Source organism: Phascolarctos cinereus, unplaced genomic scaffold, assembly GCF_003287225.1.
Source record: "Phascolarctos cinereus isolate Bilbo 61053 unplaced genomic scaffold, phaCin_HiC Scaffold_726;HRSCAF=1367, whole genome shotgun sequence".
NCBI classification, from domain to species: Eukaryota; Metazoa; Chordata; class Mammalia; order Diprotodontia; family Phascolarctidae; genus Phascolarctos; species Phascolarctos cinereus.
In genome coordinates this window covers 254,600,005-254,613,408 of record NW_027556098.1, presented here as the reverse complement: position 1 = coordinate 254,613,408, position 13,404 = coordinate 254,600,005, and the positions used below count along the sequence as shown (strand labels likewise).

General features: G+C 39.7%; 1 protein-coding gene across 2 annotated transcripts in view; it reads right to left on the bottom strand.

Moving 5' to 3' along the window:
- Nucleotides 1-13,333, bottom strand: part of USP12 (ubiquitin specific peptidase 12) — a 127,089-nt gene extending 113,756 nt beyond the window's left edge. The window contains exon 1 of one of the 2 annotated variants that reach the window (XM_020997149.2): nt 12,876-13,333. In XM_020997149.2, coding sequence (XP_020852808.1) covers nt 12,876-12,923 — 48 coding nt within the window. In that variant the 5' untranslated portion in view covers nt 12,924-13,333. The remainder of the gene's footprint in view (nt 1-12,875) is intronic. The other variant, XM_020997148.2, reaches the window with a different exon arrangement.
- Nucleotides 13,334-13,404: the final 71 nt, after the last annotated feature.

Below are 13,404 nucleotides of genomic sequence, written 5' to 3'. Positions count from 1 at the left end.
AAACAAATATATACAAAGCACTATATACAGAGGATAAACAGGAACTAATTAAAGGAGGGAAAACACTGGAATTAAGGAGGATTAGGGAAAGCTATGTGAGATTTTAGTTCAGAAAGGAAGCCAGGAAGGGTCAGTGGACAAAAAGAAGGGAGAACATTCCAGGCATGGAGGATAGCCAACGAAAATGCTCAGAACCAAGAGATGGAGTGTCTTGTTGCCAGGGTCACTAGATTGAGAGTTTATGTGCTGGGGAACAAGGTGTAAAAAGACTAGAAAAGATAGAAAGGGGCGAGGACAATGACTTAGCAGCTAGGTTATTAAAGAACTTTGAATGTCTGAACATTTTGCATTTGTTCCTAAAGGCAACAGGAAGACACTGGAGTTTATTGGAGAGGGGGTATGGGGTGTGTGTGAGATGATCAGACCTTTGTTTTAGGAAAATCTCTTTAGCAGCTAAATGGATAATGGATTGGCGTGGAGAGACACTTGAGGCAGGCAGACCCACCAGCAAGCTACTGCAGTAATCAAGACATAAGGTGATGAGAGCCTGCACTAGGGTGGTAACAATGTCAGAGGAGAAAAGGGGGCCATCATATTCAAGAGATGTTGCAAAGGTGAAATTAGCAGTCCTTGACTACAATTTGGATATGGAGGTGGTGAGAGATTGTGAGGAATCCAAGATAACTCCTAGACTGTAAGCCTGAGGGACTGGGAGAATGATGTTACCTTCTACAGTAATAGGGAAGGTAGGAGGGAGAGATGGTTTAGGGAAAAAGATAACAAGTTCTGTTTTGGTCATATTGAGTTTAAGATGTTTACTGGCCATGTAGTTCAAAATGTCTAAAAGGACATGCTAGGTTGGAGGTCAGCAGAAAGACTGGGGAAGGAGAGATAGATTTAAGAAGCATCAGCATAACAACCAAAGCCAATGCAACCAAGATTAGAAGGAAAGCAGAAAGCTGGGAAACAATTTTTACAGTCAGTGCCTGTGATAAAGGCCTCATTTCTAAAATACTCAATCTCCATAATGGCAGTGTTAAATACCTTTGATTTAGGGGGGGAAATCTTGTATCTACTGTTGATTATAAAAAATTTTAAATTTATAATAAGTCATAAAATTATAGTAAAGCATTTGATTCAGTACAGCCAGCTTAAAGGCTTTCTTCCACTAGCGCATGTCAAGAAGTGCATGACAAAATTATACAAGAATACAAGCCATTCCCTAATTGATAAATGATCAAAAGGCTATAAACAGACAGTTTTCAGATGAAGAAATTAAAGCTATCTATAGTCATGTGAAAAAATGCTCTAAATCACTATTGATTAGAGAAATCCAAATCAAAACAACTTTGAGGTACCACCTCACACTATCAGATTGCCTAATATCACCAAAAAAAGGAAAATGATAAATGTTGGAGGTGTGGGGAAACTTGGAACACTAACGCATTATTGATGGAGGCATTACTGATGGAGTTGCGAAATGATCCAACCATTCTGGACAGCAATTTGAAACTATACACAAAGGCTATAAAACCATGCATACCCTCTGATCCAGCAATAGTACTATTAGGTCTGTATCTCAAAGAGATCATAAAAAAGGGAAAATGACCCACATATATAAAAATATTTATAGCAGCTCTTTTTGTGGTAGCAAAGAATTGGAAATTGAGGGGATGCTCACCATCTGGGGAATAGCTGAACAAGTGGTATATGAATGTAATAGAGTACTACTGTTCTATAAGAAATGATGAACAGGACGATTTCAGAAAAACCCAGAAAAACTTACATGAACCAATGCTGAGTGAAGTAAGCAGAACCAGGAGAACATTGTACATAGTAACAGCAACACTGTTTGAGGATCAACTTTGATAGAATTCTTTTCAACAATGCAATGATCTAAGTTCCAAAAGACTCATGATGGAAAATGCTATCCACATCCAGAGAAAGAATCTGAATGCAGATGGAAGCATACTATTTTCTCTTTTTCTGTTTTGTTTTCTCTTTCTTGTGTTTTTTCCCTTTTGTTCTGATTTTTCTTTCACAACATAACTAATGTGGAAATATGCTTAAAATGATTGTACATGTATAACCTACATTAGATTGCATGCTCTCTTGGGAAAGGGCAAAAAATTTGGAACTCGAAATCTTATAAAAGTGAATATTGAAAACAAAATAAATTTAAAAAAAAAAAAGAAAAATCATCATCATCCTAGAATCAAAGAGTACTTACTCAAACACTTAAGCAGGTGACTAAGTCATTAGTCATAAAAGGTCATTCATTACTACTGTAATCCCATTGGAATGGCAGCAAATAAGCAAGGCCTGAATTTCAAAAAGGAGAATGAAAATAGGCAATTCAAACTGTAAGCCAATAAGCCTGACATAAATGTTCTGGTAAAATTATAAAATGATTAAAGCAATGATTCGCAAACATTTACACAGGAAAAATCTTCACCACTACAAGCCAGAGTAAACTGATAAAAAGACAAAGAGCCTTCTGATAAAGTATGACGGCCAAGAAAAGCAACTAACACAAATACTGAAGACTAAAAGTGATTCCCCAATAAATAAACAGTCAAAGAACATGAATTAACTCAATAACTATTTGCTAAGCACCAACCATATTCCAGACACTATGTTAAACACTAGATTACAAAACAAAAACTAAACAGTCCCTGACCTCAAGAAGCTTACATTCTACTCAAAATAAAATACAAAGTAATTTTGTGTTGGGAGAATACAATTAAAAGGAGCACTAATAAACTAGAGGTAAGAAGGAGAAGAACAGGAAAAGATTTGCTACTGGTTGGGAACTCTACAGAGATATGAGGTACATCATGAAGAAAGGGTAACATTCAAGAGAAAAACTGCAAACTGTCAAAAGGCATATGAAAAACTGCTCCAAATCATTAATAAGAGAAACAGCTTTAAAGGTCTACTTTAAACTGAACAACCAGGGGCAGCTAGGTGGCACAGTGGATACAGTACCAGCCCTGAAGTCAGGAGGACCTGAGTTCAAATTCATCCTCAAACACATAACACTCACCAGCTGTGTGACTCGGGGCAAGTCACTTAACCCCAACTGCCTCACAAAAAAATACATACATAATTTTAAAAAAATAAACTGAACAACAGCAAATTGGCAAAAATGAAAAAACATGGAAATAATGTTGCAAGAAACATGAAAGGTCAAGCACACTAATATGTCAGTAGACCTATGATTTAATCAAACCATTTCAGAAAACAATGCGGAACCATGAAAGAAAAGTCCCTTAACTGCTCATACCCTTTGACAAAGAGTTCCCAGTACTAAATATAGTACACCCAAAGGGAGTCAAAGACACACAAAAAGGTCCATCTACACCAAAATATTCATAGCAGTACTTTTTGTGATAGCAAAAACAAAACAAAACAAAAAACACCAAAGTGAATGACCATCAGTTGGAGAAAAGCTGAACAAAATACAGTATAGGAAAGAATATTATGAAGTGTTACTGCACTATAAGAAATGACAAATCTGAAGATTTTGAAGAAATATAGTAAAGCTTATAAGAACTAGTATCAAATGAAGTGAGCAGTAACAAGAAAACAATATACACAATGAACAACTACCACCAAAAAAAACCTGGATCCCAGAGAAGAGAAAATTCATCACCCCTCCTATCTTTTGAAAGGTAAGGGGCTATGGACACAGAATGTTGCATGGAACTATAAGATGCATGCCCTATGTCAGTTGGTTTTGCTTAAGTGTTTTTGTTACAAAGCAGCTAAGTGGGATAGTGGAGAGAGTCCTGGGCCTGGAATCAGGAAGATATGAGTTCAAATCTGGCCTCAGACACTTATTAGCTTTGTGAACCTGAGCAAGTCACTTCACTTTGGTCTGCTTCAGTTTACTCAACTGTAAAATGGAGATGATAGCAACTTACCTCCTAGAGCTGTTGTTAGTATCAAATGAAATAATATTTGTAAAGTATTTTAGCAATGCCTAGCATAGAAGTAAGGTGCTTAATAAATGTTTGTCCCCTTCCCTTGTTTCCAAGAAAAGGTTTGGGTTGGAAAAGTAAAAGTTATATACAAATGACTGTGATGTTCAAAAGGTATCAATAAAAAATTTCTAAAATTTTTAAAAGCTACATTTGTCCCAAGGAAGCCTTATGACTAGAAAAGAGTAAGATAATAATGTCTTTCCAGGGGGTTATCCTGACCAGGTGTAATGTCTGACTAGAAATTAGGATAAAAAGCCAAGGGGGAAAGAAGACAGCAATACCTGTATTTGGCCTGCATGCAGCAACAGGTGATGTACTTCAGCTTTCTTGCTAACTACAGAGTGCAAAGACATATTGAAGCACTGGGAAACTGTGGAAATGAGCAAAAATGTAGGCACAGCATTCATGAAGATTTCCACCCCTCACTTCAGCAGTGGAAAAAATTTGCCATTACCTTCTCTTTCAGAATTCTACTACTCTGTGGAGAAGGGGAATAAGACACTATAATCACTGGGTATATGGGATTGTTTTCTTTTGTGGTTCAATTCTCTTTTGTCCTGAAATGTTCTACTGTTTCCAAAAATAATAGTTGCAGTTAATAATAGCTAACATTTATATAGTGCTTTAAGATGTGCAAAGCACTTTACCTAAGTTATCTCATTTGATACAACTGGGTAGGTATTATTTTATCCCAATTTTACAAACGAGGGAATAGAGTTAGAAGTTAAGTGACTTGCCCAGGATCACATAGCTGTTGTGAGGAATTACTCAAATACAGGTCTTGGTGGCTTCAAGCTCAGCATTTTATTCGCCATGCCACATTGATTCTAAAAGTTAAAATTAATAAAATGCACATATCTGTGGATAAGGTCATACTTTAAAGATAGGATAATAAATTATGAGATCCTTACAGATAAGGGCTGTTAATTTTTGTCTTTTTATCCCCAATGCCTAGCACTGTCTGGAACATCACACAAATATCATACTTTTTTTTCTTTTTTACAAGATCACTAGACTAGGAAACCAGGATAATACTACAAATAATTATATGTGGATTTCTGCAATGCATTTGACAATTTCTAATGACAACCTTAGGACAAGATGAAAGATATTAACTGGATGATCATACCAAATGAGTTCAGAACTGACCAACCTAGCCCAGTAAGTACCTATGATCACTGAAAACCTCGATGGAGGTCTTTATGCCCACACACCGTAGTTGTTATCTGAGTTCTGTTCAACATTTTGATCAATGGTTTGAAGACACAGATAACTATATGCTTGTCACATTTACAATATTCAAGAACTAAAAGGAATAACTATTACATTAGAAAACAAAATCAGGATGCAAAAAAGACTTAACAAAACAGAAGAGTGTACAGAAGCTATCAAATAGGATAAACCAGGATTAACTTAAATCCCACACTTAGATGCAAAAATCCAACTACACAAGAATGTAATAAAAATAGTATGATTAAAAAGCAATCAGTTCATGTGAAAAAGACCTAGGGATTTTGGTGAACTGCAAGTGCAATGTCAACAATATATGCCAAAAAAAACCCCTAGTGTAATTTTAGAACGACGAAATCAATCAACAAGCAATTACTAATTATTTAATATGTTTCAGGCACTGTGCTAGAAGCCATATATACAAAAACAAAAGTAAAACTGGATTTGATCTTGAGTACCCTACATTTTACTAGGGAAAACGACACATATACATATGCATATGTATATGTATGTGTGTGTGTGTATGCATACACATTATGTACATACAAAACAAATACAAGTGGAGATCAGGAAAGGTTTCATATATGTAGTGGCACTTGATCTGAGTTTTGTATACGTATACAAGGGGTTCTAAGAGACAAAGGTGAGTAGTACATACAAGAATGAATGATAGCCAGTACAAAGCCACACACGTGGGAAATGGAGCACCAACTGAAAGCAACAGCTAGTTTAGCTGAACACAAACATGAAGAAAGAAGAGTAATGTACAATGAGGTTGGACACATGGAAGCCAGGTTGTTAAGAACTTTAAATGTCAAAACAGAAGAATTTGAATTTGATACTAAAAGCAATAGGAAGCCACTAGAATTGTTCAAGTAAGAGGATGACATATATGCTTTAGGAAAATCACTATGGAAGATATGTGGCACACTGAAGAAGGAAAGAGATTTCAGGAAGGGAGAGCAATTAGGAGGCTATTGTAATAGTTCATTAATGGAAGCACAATATCCAAAACAAAGGAAGTGATAGTATCACAGTACTTTGACCTTTACTTTTATCCCTCTGGACTACTGTGTCCAACTCTAAGTATCACATTTTAGATACATATTAACAAGCTGTAACATTTCCAAAGGAGAGTGAGAAAACCCCAAATTATGTCATATAAGGATCAATTTTAAGAACCAAGGATGTTTAGCCAAGAAAAGACTTAGGAAGAGGACGTGGTATTCACACATCTGAAAGGGAGAGGGGGTGGAGTTGGGAGGAGAGAATGATATTAAACTCATTCTGTATGGCCCTAAAGGGAGAGAAAACGGAAAAAGTCCACAGGGTGGAAGATCCCAGCTCAACAAATGGATGGGCGGCCTCTGGAATGGGCTTGCCACAAACACAGTTAAGTTACCTGTCAATGGGCCTCTATTACCAGCAGAGGCTGATGAACATTTGCCAGGGATATTCTTGACACAATTCATACTTTGAGTGGAGATTAGACTAAATGACCTCTGAGATTTCCAACTCTTCCAATTTTCCAACTTTTCCAATTCTGATTCTTCTGTATTAACTAAAAGCTCTATGATGACTGAGATGTTATAATTCTTATTCTGAATTGTTCTAACAAGCCTTCTCATGCCCCCAAAATATTCACTTTCAATTTTTAACCAACCATATATGACAAACAGCTCTTTATTATCCAGGTTTTATTACTCTCCTAAATGGATGTTTAAGTAAATACTATGGAATGATTAATGTACCCAAATGTTTTAGCTATCAAAACTCTAAGATCAGCCCTCTGCCCACAATCTTTCACTTCTTTACTCATACACATCAACCCTAAATCAAGCACTCTACAACTCTGGCCTATAGGTCTCCCTGCATCCTTCACTCCTCTCTTCAATCCAAACACCACACAATTACCAAACTGATATTCCTCAAGTGCAGATCTGATCTGACACTCTTCTGCATAAAGTGTTTTAGTGGCGTGCCTCTCTCCCACTTAGAATAAAATACAAATTCCATTTAGCATTTAAAGCCTTTCAGAATCTGGATCTAATCTCTTTCCAAGTTGATTGTATATTATTTCCCATCAATTGGTCCATGTTGCAGACAAACAATTTCTTGCTGTTCACCACACATGGCATTCCTTCACGAACTTTACACAGGTTGTCCACATCTGAAATGATCTCCCTCCTCACATCTGACTCAAGTCCTTAGCTTCTTTCAAACCTAATTCAAGTGCTACTTCCTTTAAGAGGCCTTTCCTGATTCCTCCAGCTTTTAGTACCTTCCCCCAAGAAATCATCGTATTATTTTGTATAAAACCTGAAGTAATCACTCATGTGTGAACATGTTGCATCTCCCTAACACAACATAAGCTCTTGAGCTATAATTCAAAGGTCTCATTTTTATATTTGTATCCTAGCACTTCTGCATTTGTCAAGCCTAGAACAATCCTTGACACAGAAGCCATGTAATAAATCTTAATTGGCTATTGTAATTCAAAAAACATCTCTACAATCAAAGAGCTTATAATCCAGTAGAGAACACTGAACATGTATACAAATGACTATTACACAAGTTTAGCAGAACTATAACCAACCAAGGTGCTCTCTAGTAAGAATCCATAGGCATTAAGTGATCACAGATTTAAGAACTGGAAGAGACCTTATCATAGTTCAGACCCCTCATTTTAGAAATGAGGAAACTGAAAAACTTGGGGAGGGGTTAAGAGACTTTCCCATAATGACAACAGTAGTAAGAAGCAGAGTTGGGATTTGAACTCAGGTTCTGGAACTCTTAAGTTCAACTCTCTTTCTACTTCTATCTCAAAGAAGGCTCAACATAGAAAATGGCACTTAAAATGTGCCTTAAAAGATGGTTAAAATTTCAGCAGTTAAAAATTTGGGGAAGTTAAAGGGTGTGCATTCCAGGTATAAGCAAACATATGTGGTAAGAAAAAGTCTGAGTAATAGTGAGAAGTCCAATTTGGATCATTTAGGAGAAGGGCATAAAATAAAATTGGAAAAGTAGGTATCAAAAACCCAAAAATCTTGGCTAAAGACTTTGATTTAACATAATGGCCTTTCACATGCAAATGAAAATATTATTCCACTACTAGCAAGACTTGGATTGTGGTGTTGCTCTTTCCCTGATGGTGATGATGCACTAGGTCATTCACATATACTTGTGTAGCACTCCTTGCGACAAAGGGTACAAATTTGAAAGTGGGTGGCCAGAATTAAATGTTCATTCAGAAAAAAATCACAGAATCTAAAAGTTGGAAGGGACTTCTGTGGCCATCCATTCCAATCTACTCAAAATAAATCTTCATTATAACACACCTGACAAGTAGTCATCCTGCTTCTGCTTGAAGACCACACCCCTCAAAGAGAGAAAGAAAGAAGGAAAAAAAACATTTCTCAAAGCATCTCATTCTTCTAATGAACAGCTCTGTTTGCAAGTTTCTTCTTGATATTAAGACCAAATTTATCTCTTTGCAACTTCCACATACAGTTCAATACCCTCTGGGACCCAACAAAACAAGTATAACCCCTCTTTGAAATGACAGCTCTTCAAGCATTTAAAGGCTTGTTTCCTCTCTCTTTTCCCCAAGCTAAACATCCAAGTTGTTTCAAAGAGATCTTCATGTGACACGGATTCAAGATCCTTAAGCAGCTTTGTTTCCCCTTCCAGCTTATCAATATATCTTTTGAAATTGTGGTGCCCAGAACTGAACACAATACTTTAAATAAGGTCTGACCAGAGCAGGGTGTGATGGGACTATTGCCTCCCATTCCTTGAAGTTTTTGCCTCTTTTAATACAACCCAAGATCATATTAACTTTTTTGGCTGCCACATCACACTGACTGCCTCTTATTGAACATGTAATTCCCTAACATCACCTCCCTGTCCACTTCAAAATAACTATTGTCTCATCATGATTCCCCCATCTTATACTTTCCAAATTAGCTTTTTTAATCCAAATATAAGACATCACATTTATCCCTACTGAATTTCATCTTACTAAATTCAGTCCAATTTTCTAGACTTGTCAAGATCATTTTAGATCTTGATTCTTTCATCCAGTATGCTAGCTATCACTCCTAATTTGGTGTCATCTGCAGATGTGATGGGCATACCATCTATGCCTTTATTTGAGTTCATGTTTAAAAAGAAAACAAAACAACAACAAAAAAAAGCAAAACCCAAAACAGAGTCAAGCACAGATCCCTGGAGCACTCCAGGGGAAACTTCCCACCACGCTGACAATGAATTTGGCCAGAAACAAGTCTGAATCCATCTAAATGTATCATTATCTAGTCTATCATCTCCACAAGAATTACAAGAGACACATTATTAAAATAGTTGCCAAAATATTAGTAAACTATATCTACAGCATTCCTCTCATACATCAATTAGTAACCATGTCAGAAAAGAAAGTTAAGCTAGTGTGGCATGACTTGTTCTTGACGCCATGCTAGCTAATCACTACTTCCTTTTCTAGATGTTCAATAACTATCTCTTTAGCGATCCATTCTAGAATTTTCCTGTAAATCAAAGTCAAGCTCACCAGCCCATAGTTTTGCAGACACTTTCAAGAAAGCAAACAAGGGACACTTTTGAAATTGAAATTTTTTAATTCATTCATTCAAAAGTTGTCTATTATTTAAAAGGCAAAGCTAAATAGTTCACATATTCCCATCCCTTGCCCTGTAAAGCTACCTGCGTTACACCATGATGCTTCTTGCAACCTCAGCCTCTCTAATATCATCTTCTATTTGAACTTCCTGGTTGGCAAATCTAACAAAATCCTTACTTAAAAAAACAAACTATAAATTATATGTTCATCCTGAAATGAAGCTAATTTTAAAAAAACCTACTATATCTACAAATGACTAAAGAAGACATAAAAAGCAAATGTGAATAACATTTATTAATAATAATAATATAGCACTTTAAAATTTGTAAGATGTTTTATATAATAATTAAGCCTCACAATAACTCTGAGGTAATTACTATAAATATTATCCCCATTTTACAGATGAAGAAACTGAGACTCAGGCCTTTATCACCTTTCCCCAGGACTAATAGCCTCATAATTAGTTTCCTGAATCCATTCCCTCCCCTCTTCTATCTATCCTCCAAACAACTACCAAATTGATATTCCTTAAACATTGGTCTGACCATCATTCCCCTGCCTAAGAAGTCATAGTTGCATTTAGGAACAAACAGGAATTCCTCAGGTTTTTGAAGTTCTTCACAACCTAGTTCCAACCTACCTTTCCAGGCTCACTATACATTCCTTTCCTTTACATACTCACCAAAATGGTCTACTTGTAATTCTCCATAAAAAGCATCCCATCACCAGTCTCCATGCTCCTCTACATATGCTTAAAATTCCTAAGTGTCCTTCAAAGCATAGCTTAAGTGCTTCCTTCCTACGTAAGGCCTCTCATGATCTCCCTCAGCCCAAAACCACCCATCTCCAAATTATTCTGTAAATATGCTCTATTTACTCATACACGCAGATGTTAATATCCCCATAGAACATAAGCTACCTGAGGATACAGGTTATTTTGTTTGTTTTTGCCTTTGTATCCTAGTCCTAGTCCTGGCACACAGGAGGCACTTAACAAATGTTGACTCAGAGTAATATGTTTAAATCAAGATTTTGAACAGACATGGGTACATTTCCGTTGTCAAGAATAAATTTTTTTAAGGTTATCACACAAATATTGCATACCAATGTGACAAAGATACTTTAAAACTAAATAAATACTGATGGGTTTGGTACAGCCCAGCAAATACATTAAAAGAGTATCAGTGAAGTTTTTAAAAGTAACTTACATTCTGAGACCAAGCTACCACCTAAACACAGTCATTGCCTCCTTTTGTTTGGAAAAGGGGGCAGGCAATTCATTACAAGAACTCCTCAGCAAATTAAAAATAGAAAATAAGTAAAAATTCTTCAGCCACATGACATTTCCAGATTTTTATATTTAAAGAAACCAGTACATCTTTTCAACCCACAATAGCAATAGGTTGGAGGGTCCTTCAAGAGACATGAAGCAAAAAAAAACTACCCAATCCTATCCATCTCCATAGGGAGCAACAGATTTCCTATCAACACAATTAGTAGACCCTTCCACAGTGACAAAATCTACTTAAGAAGATTCTCCACAATCAGGCAAAATTGGAAATTTCTAATTTGTTTGCCTTTAGCTCTAGTCATACCCATTTCCCCTACTTCAGTCTCCTCGACTCTCAACCTCACAAATCTTTCCTCCTCTTCCAAAACAGGCCTAATCCCATCAAACTCGGGCTTCTCCCGGCATGAATTATAAAGTTTCACCGCAGAAGTAATTACTCACGATCCACAATTTCCCAATCACCCTCAAGATCCAAGAAGACCTCTTAAGTCATCCCTCACATTGAGGAGACTTTAAATATCTACACACACCACAGAAGGGGATACTTCTAGTGTCCCCTTACTTAGAGAGAAGACCCTCCAGGAACTCACACAAGCTAAGGGGGAAGCCACCACTACCTCAACCCTCAAATGCACATGCCTTAAATAGCACACACTAGGAGGGAAGCCTCCCATCTCTCATGCACACATAGGCAAAGGAGAAAGATTCCAATATCTTGCGCGCCCGCACAAACACACATACATATACACACACACACACACACACACACACACACACACACACACACTGATGGAAGAGTCTCCTCAATTGCTCTCACACACTCGCTAAGGGAATATAAGAATCCAATCTCTCTCTCACACATGCTGAAGGGAATGCCTCCAATAGCCTACAAACACACACGCCTCCAAACTCACATACGCATGCTGAACAGACCTCCAATAACTCACACACATTCACACACTCAAGCTGAGCCCTACCGATAACTTACACACGCCCCTCCAAACTCTCACACTCGCATGAAGACCTCCAATTAACTTACACACACGCAGATGAGTGGAACCTCCTCAATCACTCATTCACACTAGAAGAGGGAATCAAAGTGCAATCGCTCTCTCACATACACACGCTGAAGGGAAAGCCTCCAACAGCTTACAAACACACACGTCTCCAAACTCACACACACGCTAAAAGGGAAGGCCTCCGAAAACTCACTCTCTCTCTTTCTCTCTCTCTCTCACACACACACACACACACACGGAGTTGGGGGGAGAAGCGGTTGGGGGGAAAACCTCCAATCTTTCTCACACCCACATGGGAAGGGGAAAGCCCCCAATGTCTTACAAGCACGCACACACACACACACACGCGCGCGCGGGGAGGAGATCCTCCACTATCTTTTACACACGCGCGCGCGCACCCCCCACACGCACGCACGCACATACCGGCCGGTCCGGGGAGGCCTCTAATGGCTCCTGCTGCCCCAGTGTCCAAGCCCTCCCCGCCCGCCGGTGCCTCCCCTAACGGCAGCCTTTGCTCTAGCCTCGTCTCCTCCGCCGAGCCCGTACCCGCCCTCGCCCTCTTCCTCCTCCTCGCGCCGCCCGGCCCCGGCCGCCCAGCCCGTCTCCTCCAGCCCGGGGGCCGCCCTAGGCCCCGAGGTGTCCGGGGCGGCCGCGGGCGGGGGAAGGTCAGGCGCTCCCCCGGGACGCCCGCTCCCGACGCAGCTCCCACCTACCATGGTACAGATGGAAGCAAATTTGGAGACTGTCATTAGGATTTCCATCCGCCCAGCGCCATCTTCCACCCAATCACAGCGGCAGCGGCGGCGGCGCCGAGCTCCGAGCACCGGGCGCGGGGGAGGAGGAGCAGGGCAGCGGGGCCGCCGCCCTCACTGCCGGCTGCCCAACAGCCCCAGCCCGGCCGGCTGACTGAAGGACCGGCCGAGAGACCCACACACCGACCCCAACAACCGTCTGACCCCAGCGCTCCGGCACCCCGGCCAAGGCCCCCGCCCCCCGGCTCCGGCTCCGGCTGCGGCTCCTCCCCGGCTCAGGGCGCAGCCGCTGCCTCCGGGGCCCGCTCCAGCCCGCCTCGCACCCCGCCCAGCACGGCCTGGGGAGCGAGCTCCGCCGGGGCCCTAATGCCCGGACTGTCCAAGCAACTCCGGCACCACCCACTCGCCGCACCCCGGGGACCGACAGCCCGAGCGGTCGGCACCCACTCCGCCTCCTCCTCCGCCTCCGCCCCGCAGCTAGAGGCCAGCA